This window comes from Macrobrachium nipponense, chromosome 17 (genome assembly GCF_015104395.2).
Source record: "Macrobrachium nipponense isolate FS-2020 chromosome 17, ASM1510439v2, whole genome shotgun sequence".
NCBI lineage: Eukaryota > Metazoa > Arthropoda > Malacostraca > Decapoda > Palaemonidae > Macrobrachium > Macrobrachium nipponense.
Genome location: NC_087210.1, coordinates 83754739 through 83775810, shown reverse-complemented (window position 1 = coordinate 83775810; position 21072 = coordinate 83754739). Strand labels below are relative to the sequence as shown.

The 21072-nt window shown below is 39.9% G+C and overlaps 1 protein-coding gene and 1 long non-coding RNA gene across 4 annotated transcripts in view; one reads left to right on the top strand and one right to left on the bottom strand.

Annotated features, from left to right (window-relative positions):
• Positions 1 to 21072, bottom strand: part of LOC135196389 (zinc finger protein 341-like) — a 50483-nt gene that overhangs the window by 7394 nt on the left and 22017 nt on the right. For all 3 annotated transcript variants that reach the window (XM_064223192.1, XM_064223190.1, XM_064223191.1), the window contains exons 10-13: positions 4122 to 4321; positions 2171 to 2348; positions 938 to 1145; positions 441 to 595 (exon numbers count right to left, since the gene is read on the bottom strand). In XM_064223192.1, the coding sequence (XP_064079262.1) occupies positions 441 to 595; positions 938 to 1145; positions 2171 to 2348; positions 4122 to 4321 (741 nt within the window). The remainder of the gene's footprint in view (positions 1 to 440; positions 596 to 937; positions 1146 to 2170; positions 2349 to 4121; positions 4322 to 21072) is intronic.
• On the top strand, positions 17686 to 19213 carry LOC135196391 (uncharacterized). Its single transcript, XR_010310400.1, has 2 exons — positions 17686 to 18644; positions 19052 to 19213. It is a non-coding gene; the product is annotated as an uncharacterized LOC135196391 (long non-coding RNA).

Sequence of the window (21072 nt, the reverse complement as noted above, 5' to 3'; positions counted from 1 at the left end):
CCAAGTTCTGGGGCCTATAAGGTCATTTAATACTGAAACAGAAAGTGACAGTAACAAAGTCTGCAAGGTGTAACAGGAGGGAAACCTTGCAGTTGCACTACAAATCAATAGTTAAGAGAGGGTGGAAGTAAGGTGGAAGAAATATAACATGAATGGAGGTATACAGTACAAGAAATAAAAGGGGTTGCAGCTAAGGACTGAAGGGACACTGCAAAGATCCTTAAGTAATGCCTACAGTGCACGAAATGAGGTGCACTAATGGTACTAACCCCCTGCAGTGTCTTAATTACACACTTTTCAAAAATATACTAAATTCTCTTATTTTACTAATGCCTTGTGTCCTAGTTACAAATCCAGCAGTACCAATAGCATAATCAAAGTTACTAATAGTAATCACTTATTTCATAAACAACCAGATACGTATTTACAAAGATACTTACGTTACAAACTGAACACTTATTTTCCTCTGTCTCCCTCGCCTCTGGCTTAATGGTCTGATCCCTTCGACCAACATTATTTGTTCTTCCTCTGCCCCTTTTACGTCGAGATCGGGAACGGCCTCCAACATGAGTAATCATGTGAACTCTCAATTTATCTGTGTGAAAACACAAGGAATATTGTACACTTTCACTGGAATACAACTAATATCATAGGATAAATTTCTGTAAAATCCATACTCCTTGTATAATTGACAAACAAAAGAAGGTAATTTACCTCACTTCAATTTTCCATTACCCACTCTCATTATTTACCATACTTCTTTTATGTGTTAAGATTACTATCTACTAAAAAAATACTGAATTAATTCAAAAACCCATTACCTACTTAAACGCAATCATTTTTTAGTACTGTAGTCAGTGTATATGCACTGTATAGATATTAAATTGGAATAAATAAAAATAAACTGGAAGTAACCAGAATGAAAAATATAACTTGCCTGGTCTACTGAACTCTCTCATGCACCCAATAGTTGACTTAAAGGGGCACTTGAACTTCTTAGTTTCATGAGTGAGCATATGACGCTTCAGCTTATCTTTGCGATTAAATGCAGTCTTACATACTTGGCATTCAAACGGCTTCTCTCCGGTATGAATCAGCTGGTGCAATTTCAGGGAATATTCTGACTTGAATTCCTTTGTACATATCTGCATGGAAAGGAACACCAACTGTAGAAAAGTCTGAATAATTCGATTGGAAATTGTACAAAATCTGAACCTTATTAAAACACAGAACTGCTTTTTATTTTCATACAAACCCATCACTTATATAATGAATATGCTCAAATAAAGTGTGTAATAATTAATACTAAATGAGTAACAAAGGTGACTACTACTAAACCAAAACAAAGCAACACAGAAAAGAGCACATTCACTGGCAAAACATGAATTATCATTACTGTATTGAAGTGCAAGGAAAGCTGAAAATATCTGGAATGTATTAATAATAAGCAAATCACTTACTATTTCAGTGCTGATCTTCAATCATAACAGAAAATGAACAATTGAAACTATAGTAAGTACCCAAGTTCTTAAAAAGCCTTGATGACAGCAAGTGTGGTTATCTAGCAGAAACAGCGTTAGATGGGTTGCACGCTTCCAGCTGCCACACCAAATGACAGATGATCTTTTTATTGCTATTTGGGACTGGTGTCTGAGATGAAGACCAACACGAGTGTTAGACAATATGAATTATGGGTTTCTGATGAATCATTTCTATTTTGGTGTCTCCTTAAAAGTTATTTTTATAATTCATAAAAAGTTACTATACCATATGAGATACTTACAAACACGTGCTATCATATCAAATCTCAACTCAAACCAAACCTATGGTAACTTACATCAGTTTAAGGTAGGATACATTAGTTTCAGCATGCAATCATGAAAAGAAGATAATTCATGAGGTCCTAAGAGCCCAACCATGGAGAGAGAGAGAGAGAGAGAGAGAGAGAGAGAGAGAGAGAGAGAGAGAGAGAGAGAGAGAGAGAGAGAGAGAGAAAAAATCCTTCACTATATTCTGTAAAATACCAGCTCAATACCTGTTAGACTTCACATCCTACAGGATGTACCTAATGCATAATAAAACCTGTTGCGACACTTTTGGAGCCGCTACACATACAAACAACTAATAATTAAAAGCATAAAATCACTACTAAACTAAGCAAATTACTCACTGAGCAGGTGTAAAGGTTAACTGTCCCATGAACTCTAAGATGGCGTCTCAGCAGCCGCTCTGACATGAACACTTTGCCACATAATTTACAAGGATAATGATGTGATGAAGTTCTCAGGTGATGTTCAAGAGCTTCATTACTGGCATACTTGTTCATACACTTTGGACATCTGCTGAAGCTGAAACATAAGAGTAATCCAGCTCAAAACTTAATTTTTTACTAACGGAAATAAATTAAAAATACCAATGATTTACAATGAGGGTGATGACACATATTCCTTTACTCCAAAATTACTTGAGTGTATATGTTAATTTGGTTCTTAATCATCTATTATGTAGTACAGTGGTACCTCGACATACGAAAGGCTCAACTTACGAAAAACTCGAGATACGAAAGTAAATACGAAAAATTTTACAGCTCAACATACGAAAAGTTTTCAAGATACGAAAGGTTGTTGCTGTAAAGTCCCGAGATTCGCCCGGACCACCGAGAACAATTTTAAAACTCCCGCGCCGCCAACTGAGTAAAATCGCCACTATCCTCCCGCTCTCCCATTGGTTCCTGATGCTAGTCACCCCATAAGGTCCTGCTCTCCTATTGGTCAGCATCTACCCCTTGTGCTTTAAGTATTCTATTGGTTAAAGGATGCTGTAAATTGAAAAACTTATTCATGCAATACACTTAATAAAAAAAAACATTAGGTAAAGATAGAATAAAGAATAGAAATGAATGGTTATTATACTGTTTGGTAGTTTCATTAGTTGAAGAGAGATACTAATGAAAATTTATGGCTTACTGTGTGCTAGGAAAAATGATTGCTTGGCATTCGTTCGGTACTCGTAAGACGGGTGAGAGCTGAATGTAAACAATCGATTGGAAGGTTTTTTTTTTGTTTGTTTGTGTATTATGGTTAATGATTAATTAATAATTATTTGAAATGAGTACATACTGATTATTTATACATTTTATTGGCATATTCTAAGCTTTTAGCTCTTAGGTTTAGATGTCAGAATCATAGACTAGGCTACAGTAGCAACCGCTAACATAGGCTAGGCTTATTGCTAAGGGACATATGCTAAAGTCCTAATATATGCAGTAAAAATGGGGTTGAACATTACATGCAGTTGAATATTACTCAAGTAAGTACAGTATTTTGCCTTTTTGGAGTCACATTTCTTCCATCGGATCGGTGTCATAACCCTAGAACATGTGTTTTAGGCCTGGAAATATAATTTACTGGGGTGTTTTTGGAGGGCTTGGAATGGATTAGCCATTTTACATGTAAAATGTGGTCCAAGATACGAAAACTTCATGATACGAAGGGCACCTCGGAACGGATTAATTTCATATCTCGAGGTACTACTGTATAATAGAAATGAAATGCAGAAAATATGTTACAAAACATGTTTCAAATTGAGAAAATCATAGAAAACTTGCTTTCGCCTGAGATTCGTGAAATTCTTGTTCCAATTCAGCAGGCTAATTGTTCTTTCAATTTGCTATCATGGCTCAATTTGCTGGTTCTTTTTACAGATCATTTCATCATTACTGCAATTCTGCTATTATTACAGATATCTTGAAGGACATTCTGAAGGACTAAATTATAGCAAATATGTTAAACTAACTGTACTGTATCAAGGGAACGCTTGGCTGCAGTATGAAAACAATGTCTGAAATTTAGTATGAATTGTTAACATTGGCACCCTAGTGACAGACCAATAAACTAATGGCAACAGAAGCAAAAAGTGCAAGACCAAGGGGCTTGTTGGCAACAAAAATCCTGCTTAAATGATTCAATATGTACTAACAGCAGAAACATATATCTTTCCACATGCTAATTTAGTGGTCCAAAATAATAATTGTATATACAGTATTCAAATGAAATGTTCAACACTCATAATCACATAGTAGTATTGAAATGAGATAAAATATTCGACTGAAAGTCACTTACGATGTGCCCACAGGCTTTTTTGGTTGAGGATACACTGAATGTTCATACTGATGGTAACCAAGAGTGTTGAGAGAGGAGAAAACTTTGGAGCACGTATGACATCGATACTGAAGATCTTTGTCATGTGTGCGTATGTGGTCAAGATACGAATCAAGGTCCTCAAATGCCAGGTCACAATTTTTCTGGATGCAGCGGTATACCTGAAACAAAATATCAGTGATGAATAAAACATTTTATTTTTTATACACAACCACAAAAGGAGACAGATAGCATTTCCTGTAACATTATTTGACATGAATGGTGGATAAAAACAGCCCAGAAGTGTCTTCTCTAAAATCCTTAGATATATGAAAATACAACTGGAAGGGGCTTACTAGACAGGATAGGGCTTTTTTGGTTTGCAAAGATAGTGAAGGCTAAGAAATATGAAGTAGTCATTGGACAAAAAAAGAAGTGAGACACAGAGCCATAAGGGATCTGGAAGCAGTAGATCTTTCTTCTTTTTGAGGAATGGAGTACCTGAAAACAAGGCAAGTAGTCACATAGGCTATGTTAAAGGTTAAGGGTTTGTGATGAAAAAATTCGGAACTAATCTGTACACTCAATATTTTATCAATTACTATTTAGAAAATGATAAAAGTATATGATTATTATTATAGAGGATTAGTTTATCCAGACCTCTGAGCCTAATAAAGGGATTTTGACGAAGGAAAAATCTATTTCTGGGTGATTGGCTCGTGTCGCCCTATGAAAGGATCCTTAAATATCATTCTTTCTAGGTAAAATTAATCTAAAATTACCAGAACAAAAACAAAATTAAGAAAATGTCAGTAAAACTGACTCGCTCACTCTTTAAAAGAAGTGTCGGTATGAGAATAGGGGCGAGTGGGAACACTACCACGAGACATTCACCAATTAGACCTTCCAATCAGAATCCCCACAAGAGAAAGCTGATACCAACGGGCGATGCGGCCGCTACTACTACTACTAGGGGACGCCACGGACAGCAGCGCCCCTAGCGGTCATCCTTAATCTATGAACATCTTGTCCTGCAGGGGGGGGCAATCAATACAGGGTGGGTTTCATAGGGCGACACGAGCCAATCACCCAGAAATAGATTTTTCCTTCGTCAAAATCCCTTTTCTGGGCTCAGCTCGTGTCGGCCTATGAAAGAGTACCAGAGAAACAGACAAGATGGGAAAAAAGGACAAATGAAAATCAGTTGTAAAATGAGGGATATAATATAAGTAAATCAGTTATTACAGCATATAAACTAAGTACTTAAGGCTAACTTATTTTAAAACAAAAAGACATAAAAGAAAGTTAGTAATGTAACGTACTTAAAATTACAGTAAAACATAGTAAAATACAATAATGCAGTGTAATTTAACAAAATAATTTACTTAGATAACTTATTTACAAAATATACAAAACACATTGTGTCCTACCTAGCATAAAAATAAGGGTAGGTACACTGAAGTACATTATCAGTACATAGTGTGGATGTCCCTAGCAAAAAATAAGGGACAATCCACTAATATGATCTCAGCGGCTAAGGCTAGAATATCCGAGTAGCATGGCGATAGGGTGAGGCATGTTGGATGAGGTAGGTAGAGAGGAGACCTGGATCTATACTACGACTACTATACAGTATCAGGGGAAACAATGTTTCCCGCTGCTACTGCAGAAAATTTAAAGATTCCAAGGACTTTAGATAATGAACGTTTAAAGACTGTCGGAGATTTCCATCCAGTATACTTTTAAGATCCTCAAAGTTCATATGTTGAAAGTAATTAATTGAGGTGGCTACTCCCTGATGTCATGTGCTTTTGGAAATGAATCAGGATTGGCTTGTTTAATGAAGTAAAGGATTTGTTGTCTAATAACCTTTTACTGATAAAAGTTACCACCTTTTTCCTTTTTCCTCATGAAGAGAGAAACCTGAGGATCTTGAGGATGTACGAGATAGAAAGGCTCTTAAAGTTGATACTGGGCAGAGAGAAGGGTCTTGCGGAAGTGGGATGACTTTCCAAGGGGCCCACCTGCAAGAGGATCCTCATTTTTTGCCAAAAAACTACGATCCGGAGCAAGCAGAACTTCTCCTGAGGGGAGGAATTCCACATGACCCGCATCTCTGGATAGAGCCGACAGTTCTGAAATTCTAGCTCCTGAAGCTAGGCTTAATAAGAATAATGTCTTTCTAAGAAGCATTATGAATGTACAAGACGAGTTGTCAGTATCTGATGCTAGTTTGAGGACATCATTTAAGAACCATGAGACTGCAGTAGGCCTTTGAGAAGGTCTAAGTCTAGCACAGGCTTTAGGGATAGACGTAAAATAAGATTCAGTCAGATCTATCTGGAAACCTAACTGAAAGATCTTCTTCAAAGCCCGATTTTAGAGTAGTAATAGTGCTAGCTGCTAAACCTTTTTCAAACAAGGATCTGAAAAAGGATATAGCTAAATTAAACTGTTCCATGGGTTGTAGTGTTTGATTCTTTTTTCAGGAAGGATGCCTAATTTTTTTAACAGCTGAGTCAATATTGTCTAATAGTTGACTCTCTCTTATCTGATTCTAGGAAGAGGATGTTTTGTGGATCAATGTTAGCATCTTTATTAGCCGCAAACTTCATGAAGTCCATAAAGTTAGGGTCTGAAGAATTCCTGAGGAAGCGAACACAGTCCTCATTTGTACTGATTGTGACAGCTTGGGATTGGAATCCGTTGAGGTCGGAGACCCAATTCCAGAAGCAGAGGATACCAGTTGCTCTTGGGCCAGTCTGGAGCAATCAGGGCTACTAGTCCCTTGAAAGTCCTCAGCTTGCTCAAGACTTTCAAGAGAAGATTCACTGGAGGAAAAAACATAAATTTTTTCTCCACTGATTCCAATCTAACGACAGGGCGTCCGTGGCATAAGCCAGAGGGTCCAGGTTGGGGGCCACATAGCAAGGGAGCTTGTGGTTCGCTTGTGAGGCGAAGAGATCTACTTGGAGACCTGGACTCCTCCGGCATATCCACTGGAATGACCCGTCGTCTAGGGAACCATTCATGATTCCAGAGGGACCGACAGGGACAAGGCGTCTGCTATCACATTTTTCTTACCCCCGCCAGGTGAGTGGCGGGGAAAGATGCCATTTGTGTTTGTTTGCTAGTGCAAAGATGGCTATCATGACATGGTTCACATGTTTGGATTTGGACCTCCTCTGTTGATGCAATGAACTACCACTGCACTGTCCAAACTAGTCTTAGATGCGACTTTTCCGGGGGAAGAAGTCTCTTCAGGGTAAGAAATACTGCCATTGCTTCCAGAACGTTTATGTGGAGCTGGCGGAATTGAACTGACCAAGTCCCCTGAACTTGTTTGAACTGAGAATATCCCCCCCCACCCGGACAGGGAGGCATCCGTGTGAATGGTTAACACTGGAAGGGATATTGAAGGGGTACTCGCTTGGCCAGGTTCTTTACTTTTGTCCATGGACGGAGTTGATTGCGAAGGATCTGTGGAATTACTGACAAACTTGTCTCGAGATTGGCGTTTGCTCTCGATCGCCAAACTCGATTTATATCTTTCAGCCTGCTTTCAGGAGGATATCTGTCACTGAAGCAAACTGAAGGGAACCTAGGATTCTTTCCTGGCTTCTCCTTGATGTTTGCTTGCATTTGAGAAATTGTCTGACAGACTTTGCTATCTCTTTCCGTTTGGCCACTGGAATTGACAGATTGTGGGAAGACAAATCCCATTGGATTCCTAGCCACTGAAAACGAGACTCCGAGTAAGTCTGGATTTCGTTTTGTTTATCTGGAACCCCAGATGTTCCAGAAATTGAACTACCTTTTTCGTGGCTTTGAGACATTCCTCGACTGTTGGTGCCCAGATCAACCAATATCGTCGAGGTATGCTGCTATCATTATTCCCCGAGTTCTCAATTGTTGCACCACTACTTCTGCTATTTCGTGAATACCCTGGGGGCTACATTCAGACCGAAGGGCATCACTTTGAATGAGAATGTCTGATTTCCTAGCCTGAATCCTAGGAATGGGCGGAAGTGTCTGCTATAGGGATATGATAGTATGCGTCTGTAAGATCGATGGAGCATGTGACGGCTCCACGAGGAAGTAAGGTCCTTACCTGCGAGAGGGGTAAGCATTTTGAACTTGTCGCAACGAATGAAAGAGTTTAGCCTTGACAAGTCTAAGATTACCCTTCTTTTTGTTGAGCCTTTCTTTGGCACGCTGAATAAGCGACCTTGAAATTTTAGATGCTTGACTCTCGTAATAGCTCCTTTCTGAAGGAGTTCCTCCGCATAATCTGTAATTCCTTTGATGGTACTTGGCGGAATGATTTGATTGGAGGGGATCTTTGATCCAACTCCAACCCAATCCCTTGGAACACTATGCTCTGTGCCCAATTGCTGAACCCCCACCTGTGACGGAAGAGGAACAGCCTCCCTCCTACCTGGGGAGCCTCATTGTTGATGGGCGTTGACCTCCACGCCCTCCTCTGAACTGCCTACTCCTTGCCGCCCTTCCTGTGCCACGCTGGCGAAAGTGGCCTCTCGCTCTGTTACCTCTCGATTGCCTATTAAAGGGAGGGTAAGCCTGACCTTCATACATAGGGTTGAAGGCCGGCGAGAGTGCGTAGGAGGTCGAGGGTTGTGACTGAGGAGACAGCAGGAGGATGGGCTGAGTCTGCTTCGATGTTGAAGGTTGTCCCTGTTGGGTAACCGGGACGGCCTGAACGAATTGCTGCTGTTGCTGGTGTTTCTGGTAAGGCTGGAACCTTTGTAAACCAGACTTCTTTAGTTTCTTACCAGCAGCGGGGGCGGATTCTTGCTTCCTCTTAGAGGAGATACCCCATCTAGCTCTAAGGCTCTGGTTGAGCCTAGAGCCTCGTGGTGTACCTCATTTACAGCGGACTCTGGGAAGAGATCCGCTCCCCACATGCTGGAAGCCAGGAGTCTATTAGGTTCGTGCCTAATAGTGCACTCCTGCAGAACGTGCTTTCTTTCGGCAATTCCTCCTAGCTTGGAAGAAGTCGAAAGCATCCGTCTGAACCGTCTGAAGCTGGGGACTTGGCAGAATCTTAAATAAAGGTTCTGTGCCATACGAAAGAGCAGCCATCTCTGTGATAATCAGAGAATTGAGGGACCTGCCAAACCTAGTTCGAGCGTCGAACTCTGCCTGAATCAAGGAATCAGGCAGCCTTGGGAGCTTTTCGCCAAACTGGTCCATAGCACAAGTCCCGGTGGTTTGAGCTTACCCAAGCGGTGAAAGTGGCAGGCAAGTTTCTCCCACCCAATTCTTCCGAAAGCTGGGAAGAGCGGAGAAGTAGACTCTGCTTCCCTCAGCTGTGGCATGGGCTCATCCTTGAGGACTGCCTGAAGAGTCGCTTACCACTATTTTTTTTTTGTAGCGAAACGGAAGAGAAGCCTCCTCCTCCGTCGCAAAAATAGTAAAAGGACTCTTGAAAGCCTGGAGCTTGGTGTTGGTACACTCCCAGTCCTCAAGGCAGTGAACCCATTCGCGTTGAGCGTGATCTCTACTATAGAGAACGTTCTCCCTGGAGATCTTGTCCTCCCTAGTGAGTGCCGCTACGGTCAGCCTAGCATAACCAATGAAAGGCTGCGTCAATCCCGGAGGATAAAACTCGAAGTCCTCAATCCTTCGAGTTCCACACTCCGGGACAGAGATCATACCATCCTTGAACGGAGCGTAAGCGGCCACTCTCCATGGGTTTCTCCATGGAGAAAGCTGGTAGCGACTCATAAGGTGGTAGCTGGAGAATACCAGCACTTGCTACTGGGGACGACTGGAAGAGGAGCCTGAGCAAGCCCAGCTACTCGGTCCTCATTCTCTCTAACTCTGTTAGAGAGATCTTGGATGGACTGGCCCGACTGAGGACAGAGTGCTCGACAGTTGTGCGAACATCTGTTCGAACTTTGTTCCTAGGGCGGAGACTTGTGAGCCAACCATCTCACCTACCTGTTGCATCACCACTGCTGAGAAAGCAGTGGGATCAAAGGTGCTAGGTCCCACTACTCCAACCGGCGTTGCCGGAGTGGATGCGGTGGAGGCCGGAGAAGGCATTGGCTCAGCGGGAGCGCGAGCCTTCTCCTTAGAAGCCTTGCTTCTAGAGCTCTTTGAATAGGAAGAGCTCGGCTTAGCCTTCACCGCGTCAGCATAGGAAGTCGAAGACTTTCTTAGCTGAAGAAGACGACGACGACTTTTAGAAGAAGTCGTTTAACAAGGGTCTTCGGTTCTCTTTGTCCCGTCACCTTTGGGGGTACAGAGAGAGCGGGAGAGCGGGTAGGGATCTCAGATCCCAAAAAGCCTTGGAAAGAAGCAGTAGAAGAAGGGACAGGAGAAGATCCAGGAAGCGCCCAAGGAAAGACCTTGGGCACCCGCCCCACACACCTACCTCAACCAACAAATCCTCAGCACTACGCCATAGGCTCAATATTAAGGTCCAAGGTTGCGACGTCCGGGACCGTCTCCTGCGTGGCCACGGCCCCGAAAGACTGCTGCTCTCTTGCTGGATGGAGGCTATGAGAGGGGCTGCAGATATGGGGTCACATACCCTGTTGACTTGCCGCCGGGGAAGATCTGAACGGCCAGCTTCTTGTCCAAGATGTAAGGCTGGCCTTTGGCGGCGTTCTTCCCGAAGCCGCCCACCCAAGCTTTCAGGGTTGCTAGGGCAACTTCCCTCACACCGGCAGCCATGAAAGAGAAGGCGAAAATGAAGCTTCTAATGGCGGAGCGGGATTAACAAGCTTATGACTAAGTGTTGTTAGTAATACGATAAAAAAGTCTATAATCGACTTACCCCCTCCACAGCTGACTGACCAGGTCGTAACAGATGGCGCAGGCTTCCGGGTGCCAGACGATCATGTCGTTGTAAGGCGTGGCACACGGGGCGTGTGTAGAAAAATATGTATTTAATTCCTTTAATTTTACTAGTTCTAAAAAAAATATGCATTATCACTACGGCATCAGTATTAAAGTACTTTACCTATGTAATTACTTAACTAGTCAATTTTAAAATTAACGTATTTTAATAAATAGCTTTCTCGTCTAATCCTTTTAAATGGTTATTGCCGTAAACAAACCACCAATTTTAATGCGGAAAATGTTTTTCTTTGTTTACTGAGTGACGAAGAACCGGCAGTACCTGTCAAGAACTTAACAACAGCAGTCTTCAGTGGAAGTTCCAGTCATACTTACCGTGGATTAAACTTTGAAGTGATTTCGTTACCTATGGATCTTATCATTTGCATCACGGTCATGTGTTACGCAAATATGGAATAATTCTATCAAGTTACCATTGGACCCACCCGGACCTGCCAAAGGGGAACCCGCTTACCTATCTCCTAAAATCACCACTAATAAAAACAAAAAAAGGTTGAGAGAAAAGCTATTTTTTCTTTTGTTTTTTAAACTGTCCAGATCTTGACTTTTATTCCTGCAGCTTTAATTGATGCTTATGTGATAAGTGTATTATTATCTATACTTATCCAAATTATACATACCTTACCTATACTTACCTTACATATAAGTGAATTACATACTTATTCATACTTCTAGTTACTTTGTTTAATTATATTTCATTAGTCAATTTACTATTTAATTGTATTGAATTCTGTTTGTTTTTACGCTCATTTTGACGTTTTGTTTACTGGGATAGAAATATACTTTACATTTTACTTGTTACTTTTGGGCTGTTATTTTCATTGGGGGGTAATAGTTGCCGGTTCCGATTCTGTTCATACATGAAATCTTAAGATTTCCTCTTGTTCACTATTTCAGATGTGTTTGTATACTTTCGGATTCATTTCATTGGCCTCCGGATGATGCAGCCCAAGTACTCACTTCCTATCCTTATGGTTCACGTCAAGTGTTTTTGTTAATACATTCAGAAGTCTATTTTTGTGGTTCAATGATATACATTACAATTAAATTCATTGTAACTTATACTTTATTATTTAATATATCCTATATTAACTTATAAATTTAATAAATTACCTTATCATTAAAATCTGTATAGAATTCATTTTTATACATGGCGACCGTGACAGGATCTGGAAGTTGAGTGGGTGGCTGCGTTTCCCGGAGGTAGGTTTCGGGTCCAAGGTGATAATTTGCTTAACATTTACTTTAAGTTACTTTTGTGATTACTGTTTATACACTTCTGTTTATATTAGTACTGCATTTTATTGTTTTACTGCGGTCTATTGTTACTTATATATTAGTCAAGATGACTGAACTGAAGAGATTAATAACTTCTCGGAAGTTTGTAAGAAAGTCTGTTACGGAGTCGTTTGATCGACGTGATCAGTTCCTCTTACTTGAAGCTTCAGATAAGCTAGCACTTGAGTCTAAGTTGACTGATAACATGGCACGTTTGAAGGAATTGGATCTTCAAATACAGGGTATAAAATGGAGTTCTGAAGAAAACGAAAGTGAACTGATGGAGGAATTGGAGGCCTGTGAAAATTATCAAGACAAACTACGTTCGTCTTTATTTAAGCTCCAATCGCCTGTACCGACTACACCATCACCCCCAACTCCAGCTCTTCCCCTTTTGAAGAGACCAACGGCTCCTTTACCTCGATACTCTGGTCAAGAGAACGAAGATCTACTAAATTTCTTTTATACTCAATTTTGGAGGCAGTTATCAACCAAGGTATGAATACTTCGACTAATCGAAAAGCTTTTACTCCTAAAGCAGCAAATAACTGGAAGAGCCTTGGTTTTGATAGATTCCTTGGAGTCTCATAACCCAAGGATATAGTAAAGCAAAGGGAGCTCCTTAGAAAAGGCACTTGCTTCTCCAGATGTTCAGAAATTCAGCACCATCAAGCAGCTATCTGAGCTAAACTTGGACAAATGTGATGACCCATTTGAATATGTATCCAAGTTAAAGGTATAATAGAGAATGTCCGTAAGTTGAATGTTACTATTGATTATATTTTGCAATACTTTGTGTGGACAGGTCTGAATGAGAAGTTCAGGGATTTACTGATAAATATTACTAACCATACATGGCCTTCAATGGAAGAGATTGGTGATAACTTCTTCACTGCCTGCACAAGATACCATCACCATAAGAAGAAAGGGAAAGTAACAGATCATTATGTGGATATGGCAATAAATGTGAACTTACACCAGAGGGAACTAGTGGAGTTACTGCAAAATGTTATCCATGCTCCTTGTGTAGCACAGTCCAAAGAAAAGGCTAGCCATAACATCAGAGATTGTATGAACTTTATTTCCCCGGTTTCCAAAGTTGAGAAATTGAAGAGTATCGATGGATGTACTAGATGTGGCCTGCATCACATTCTACTGAAAAGTGCAGATACAAATTTAGAGATCGGTGTGTAAATGCAAAGGTTTTCATTGGAATACTTGTGCACTCGTCCAGGGGGAAATCAATCCAGTGACATTGGTCAAAAGAATCTGGACCTTAACAAGAAAAAGTTCCATGAAAAAAACAAGGGCAAGAAAGACACAAAGGCTAAAACTCCTGCGGAAAGATCCCAGAATAACATTACTACTATTACAGAGGCATTGAATAACTCAAGTGAGGGAGATACGATTCTTCCAACCTTCACATGTAACATAAGTGGATTCAATGTGCGTTGTATGAAAGACAGTGGATGTCAATCCAATTTTATATCTGAAGAGTTGGCAAGCAGATTGAATCTACCAGTCATACGAGAGAGTGTTAAACTTACTGTGAATGGTATCAATGTCCCTAGAAGTTATGACACCAAAATTGTTGAGGTGGAAATGAAATTTGACAGGGATTCAAGAGTCATTTATGCATTGTGCCTTCCTAATATAAATATTACTTTGAATCTTCCCAAGTTGAACAGAGTTGTGAATGGATTTCTGTCAAAAGGATATAAATTGGCAGATACAAGACTTTTGGATGGTTCAGAAGATATTTCTGATATTCAGCTTATTTTGGGATCAAAATCCAGCTATTGCATACCATGAGACTGAAATTGTATTCGGAGAGAAAATCTATATATTCAAGAACTCCTCATGGTGTAGTGTTAAAGGGAGCAACTGAGACTATTTTACATGATCTGCCTTATTTACCATATGCCCCTGAAGTCTCGTCGTCTTCCTACATTTCGATAACTAATAGAACCCCAGACTACCTGCCTTCAGAAGAAGCTAAGTTTTATCAAACATCTAATATAGATTTTGGTAAAATCGAAAATAGAAATGAATCATTTGTTTTGGAAGGAGAGGATGATGAAGTCGGTGGGTTAGTTGATATTCACAAGGATGTACTTGATTCTGTTTGTGACCAAGCATTACTAGAGAGACTTCAATGTTACTCTGAAACTGTTGAAATCCATACTCAGTTGGTCAATTACGTTTTAGAGAAAACTACAAGGAATAGTGAAGGGAGGCTGGTGATGGCCTTACTCTGGAACCTAGGAGTTAGTTTCTCACCTTTTGGGACATAACTTCAATATATCAGAGAAAATACTGTCAAGCCTGCAAAGAAAATTGCAAGGAAATTTAGACGATAAACTGAAGCGATAAATATGGTATTTAAGGAGCAAGCGGATGCTGGAATAATTGAGAGAATTGAAAATTTAGATCATTCAAGAAGGAGCATCCAGAGTCCAGTTTCATGCCTTTTATGGGCATTTTAAGCCTTGATCGTGAGACCACAAAATGTAGGGTTGTGTTCCTATCAAATTTGAGTGACAAAGGAAGTATGAATCACAATCAAACTATGCATGCAGGTCCAACATTAAATCAGAAACTCTCCACTCCATTATCAATTGAGGTTCGGAAGCAAACTATGCTTGCTTTGATATAAAGAAGGCATTCAACAATATAGGTCTTGAGGAAGTCGACCAAAATCGCCTTTGTTTTTTGTGGTTTAGAAATCTTGAAGAGGGAGATTTTTCAATATTGGCTATAAGAATAGTAGAACTTCCTTTGGACTTAGATGTTCACCTGCATTATTAATGCTTGGATTATACAAGATATTGATACTGGATTCTACGAATGATTCTTTTCCATTGATGAAACTCAAGAGAACCATTTATCAGTTGTCTTATATGGACAACTGTGCATTTACGGCAGAAACATCGGAGTGTTTGTTGTGGATGTATACAATGTTGGAGGATATTTTCAGTCCATATAAGTTTTCACTTCAGCAGTTTTTGTCTAATGACATGTCATTACAGAAAGAAATTGACAAAATTCAGGAAACAGAGACTCCAACAAAAAGTAAAACTGCTGGGACTTGAGTGGGATCGAATGAGTGATACATTGTCTACAAAACCCATACAACTGGATATAAATTCATCAACAAAAAGAGAAGTTTTATCTACTATAGCTTCACAGTTCGATCTTCTTAATTTCAACGGACCTATACTGAATCGCCAGATTGTTTCTACACAGATTGCAGTGTAGACCAGAAAATAGATTGGGAGAAAAGCTTACTGCTCCTTTAATCAATGAATGGAAGAATATCTGCAAGCAGGCCAATTCTGCACCTTCGTAGAGTTCCCACGGAATTTTGGTGTCTCGTACTGACAAACAAATATAAATTGGTTGGGTTTGCTGATAGTAGTAAGGTTCTGTTTGGCACTGCAGTGTATCTGTATAACATAAATACAAATAAGATCTACTTTATTTTAGCAAGAAATAAACTGGTGAGTAAACAATTGGAGTCAAAATCCATACCAAGCTTGGAATTGCAAGCTCTTGCATTAACCGTTGAAACTGTAAAGGATTTGAAGAATGAACTTTCAGGATTTGGTTGCATTGATCCTATTGAGATAGTTGGATGTGAAGTCTACTCTGATAGTTTGGTGGTACTGTCCTGGCTGCAGTCTTACGCCTTGAAACTTGACAAACTACAAAAAAAAGCAACCCTTTGTACTCAATAGGTTAGATTATATCAATAAGCGTGTGAGGATTCTTGTATGAAATTTTCTTTTGTGTCTGGAGAAGATAATCCAGCAGACTGCATCACCAGACCATTATCCTTTAGGCAGCTGATGAAAACAAACTATATAACTGGTCCTAAGTTCATTACAGAGAGCGAAAGCAATGTGATCTGTAGTGACAGCACATTGTCTTTCATTATACCTGGATTATTTGAACCAAAACGAGTGCATAAAGTGGAGACCAATTGTGGTAGTGCTTGTTCACCTCCGCATGTGTGCTCGGAACATCTTTTCTCTTTTAATAGGGTTTCTAGTTTGAGAAGGCTGTGAGAGTGCATGCGGTGGTGCTCAGGTTCTGCAGCATTTTGAAATCTAAGTTTAAAAGTAAACATCCAGCTCTAGATCATTTTGAAGTTGAAGATGAAGGCTTTAACTTTTATGATGAAGCTTGTAGGCAGATTATAATCAGGATCACATATTCACTTCCCAGATGTCTTTGATTATTTTCACTCAAAACAGAAGCAGTTGAAGAATCTGCCTAACATTGTTGCACAGTTGAATTTGTTTCTTGATATTCGGATGGCATGGTAGGGTAAAGAGTAAATGCCGAAGATTGAAGGAAGTCCAACATCTTAACAAACATCTTAACAAATTCAACTATCCTTTACTAATATCGAAGGACAGTATATTGGTTCCTCTGATTGATAAGGGAATTGCACGTGAAGCTCTCACATGCTGGTATTATCCTTTGTTGGCGGAACTTAGAAGAAACTTTTGGATTACCCATATATACTCGACTGTGAAGAAAGTTCTGTCAAACTGCATCACTTGTAAGAGAGTAAATGAGAGGGTAATTAAACTAAATCAAAGTCATTACCCAGAGTTCAGGATTAATCCTGAAAACGTACCGTACAGGCAGATTTTTATTGATCATATGGGTCCATTTAAAATAAAGAATGATCAAGGAAATACTGTCAAGGTATGGTTGTTATGTATTACGTGTCTGTGGTCTCGGGCTATTAACTTGAAAATTTGTATGGATTTAACTTCAGAGGAATTTATTAGAGCATTACAACTTCATACATATGAATTTGGCATTCCCTCCTTATGTCTGTCTGATTGGATCGCAGTTCGTTGCTGGTGCAAATCAGATCTCTAGTTTTCCTCAGCGATTACGAGACAAATGCATATTTACAGGAACATAGAATTAAATCATTTAAATTTGAACAATATTACAAGGGATGTAATCAACTCGGCTCGTTAGTAGAGTCTTGTGTGAAACTAACCAAGCGCTTATTATTTGGAGCAATACGCAATAATGTTCTTCCCCTTCGTGATTTTGATTTTATTGTTCACAAAACTATACATTTGGTGAACAGAAGGCCAATTTCATTTAAAGAGTCTCTTAGGGACTCTTCAGGAGAGAGCATTCCAGAAATCATTACCCCGGAGATGTTGATTCATGGCAGAGAATTGGTTTCCATCAATATAATCCCTCAACTACAAGGCCCAACAGATCCCGATCCGGAATTCAATGCAGATCAGATTCCTTCTCATTACTGAAAACTACAAAAAATGTACGACATAATCTCATAAAATATACAATGAAGAATTTATTGGGAATCTGATATATACAAGCCGTGAATAAAAAAGACCGATACAAGCCCGTTCAACATAAAGAACTTAAAGTTGGAGATATAGTACTTTTGAAGGAACCCTTAGCTAAACCCTGTAATTATCCAATGGGACGCATTAAGGAAATTATAACAAATATAAACAATGAAGTTACGGCTGTGAAAGTCTTTAAAGGGAAAACTGGAGAAATATTAAAACGGCACTCTAGTTCTATAATTCCTCTTTTGTCAGTCCCAGGCGATGATGAAAAACAAGGTGTACCAGACACTAAGAATGTTCATATTGTATCATCACGTCCTAAAAGAAAAGCAGCTATACAGGGTGCTGCCAAAATTCACCAAATTTTGGCTGAATCTGATTAGGGATTTTTCATTACTGTTAATATTGTTTTATTTGGATTCTTTTGGTTGGTTTTTATTTTTGGGTAATTTTCATGTAAATACATTTACATTATATACTTTTGATTTCATACTAAATCAAAATCTCTCCCCTGGAGTGTAGAAAAATATGTATTTAATTCCTTTAATTTTACTAGTTCTAAAAAAAAATATGCATTATCACTACGGCATCAGTATTAAAGTACTTTACCTATGTAATTACTTAACTAGTCAATTTTAAAATTAACGTAATTTTCATAAATAGCTTTTCTCGTCTAATCCTTTTAAATGGTTATTGCCGTAAACAAACCACCAATTTTAATGCGGAAAATGTTTTCTTTGTTTACTGAGTGACGAAGAACCGGCAGTACCTGTCAAGAACTTAACAACAGCAGTCTTCAGTGGAAGTTCCAGTCATACTTACCGTGGATTAAACTTTGAAGTGATTTCGTTACCTATGGATCTTATCATTTGCATCACGGTCATGTGTTACGCAAATATGGAATAATTCTATCAAGTTACCATTGGACCCGGACCTGCCAAAGGGGAACCCGCTTACCTATCTCCTAAATCACACTAATAAAAACAAGGTGAGAGAAAAGCTATTTTTTCTTTTGTTTTTTAAACTGTCCAGATCTTGACTTTTATTCCTGCAGCTTTAATTGATGCTTATGTGATAAGTGTATTATTATCTATACTTATCCAAATTATACATACCTTACCTTATACTTACCTTACATATAAGTTGAATTCAAATACTTATTCATACTTCTAGTTACTTTGTTTAATTATATTTTTTCATTAGTCAATTTACTATTTAATTGTATTGAATTCTGTTTGTTTTTACGCTCATTTTGACGTTTTGTTTACTGGGATAGAAATATACTTTACATTTTACTTGTTTACTTTTGGGCTGTTATTTCATTGGGTAGTTGCGTCCGATTCTGTTCATACATGAAACCATCTTAAGATTTCCTCTTGTTCCACAATATTTCAGATGTGTTTGTATACTTTCGGATTCATTTCATTGGCCTCCGGATGATGCAGCCCAAGTACTCACTTCCTATCCTTATGGTTCACGTCAAGTGTTTGTTTATCATTCAGAAGTCTATTTTTGTGGTTCAATGATATACATTACAATTAAATTCATTGTAACTTATACTTTATTATTTAATATATCCTATATTAACTTATAAATTTAATAAATTACCTTATCATTAAAATCTGTATAGAATTCATTTTTATACAGCGTGAGACCTGCACTCATCGTGGGCGCAAGGGGTCGTATAACGTCGCATTGCACCCAAGGACCTGACAGTTGGTAGCCTGTAAGTGGAAAGATACATAAGTATCAGGAGAACACTTACAGCCTAACAATTGCTCTGCTGGTGCCGGAGCGAGGAAAGTTAGATTAAACCAGAGCCCCGCCATAATACGTGTGGTAGCAAGATGGTTGGTTTGTCCAAGGCTACGCCGGAGACAAGAGATAGAATCCAACCAGGTGTGGTGAAATTTGAAACCACGACAGAAAACGGCGGAGATGGTATACATATAAATATAATATAGGAATTCATCGTAAAATTAGGGTATATCCGTAAAAATAACAAAATAATTATCAAACCTTTCCCCCCCGTCTACTAGTAAGAGTGCCCGGGTAAGAAGCAAGCTCCCCTTCCGGTAGGCGGGGGAAAAAAGGGAAGGGATATAGTAGGCAAGTAACTAGAACCCACTAGTAGTGACCACCCCTACCCGCCGCCGCCTGCCACGACACGGCGGAGCCAGCAATCTATAACCAAAGGTGCCCCGGCTGCGGCGGAAGGCTCCGTTAGTTATAGTGGGGGAAAGGTGGGCTGAGCAACTGGGGGGGGGAGGGTTCTCGGCGTAACACGGCGGGAGAGAGAGAGGGGGGGGGTGGCCTACTCCTCCCCGTCCCCCAACAACTTACCCCGCTCGGTGACCCGGTACCCGATAAGTGGTCGCCCTATACCCCAGCTGGGGAGAACCCCTGGCCTCCTCAGAGAAGGAGGGAGGAAGGCAACTGAGGTTGTCATGGCAACCAAGGGGTCCCCCAGACCCCCTCCCGATACCTGTAGGGAGGGAGGGGAAGGGGAAGGGTAAGGTGCGATGGAACACGGTTGACGCCGCAAGTGGCCTAAGCCGCAATAGCAAACACAACCGTGGAAGGGCCACGTGAACCAGGCTGTACCAATATATGGGACATGCACCCAGGCTAATAGCCATAACACCCTAAATAGCAACCAAAATTACATCGTAAAGATGGAAAAGACACTTTTAGTAGAAGAAAAAGAAGCCCAGGAGGAGGCAAACTGTTCCGAGGAACAGAAGCCTACTCGGAGCCAGCGATAGCCGATGAAGAGCAAGAGCCGGGATGCTGGGCTAGAAACACAGAATAGCCCTAAATACCAAACTAAGAGAATTGGTAAATGGGCTAACCTAGCTAAAAAGGCGATGTAAAAAACGATGAACGTGATATAGTAAGCCCATAAGTATAAGAAGTCCCAGTATGGAAGACCGGGAATTCTTAATGAGGCAGCATGGCGCCGCCACGGGTCGACCGGGAAACCGTATATGACCTATTAGAAGGAAAATACTGGTTCCTGGAAGACTAAAATACGGTAAAACACTACTTATGAGGCACTTAACTTAGCCGTTGCGATGGCAGCACGTTCCATAACGGATGATGAGGTAAATCCAGAAAAAAGTACACAAGCAAGAAAATGCGTACGACGCTTAGCGCTAATAATTAAGGATGACCGCTAGGGGCGCTGCTGTCCGTGGCGTCCCCTAGTAGTAGTAGTAGCGGGGATTCTGATTGGAAGGGATTCTGATTGGAAGGTCTAATTGGTGAATGTCTCGTGGTAGTGTTCCCACTCGCCCCTATTCTCATACCGACACTTCTTTTAAAGAGTGAGCGAGTCAGTTTTACTGACATTTTCCTTAATTTTGTTTTTTCTCTGGTAATTTTAGGGATTAATTTTACTAGAAAGAATGATATTA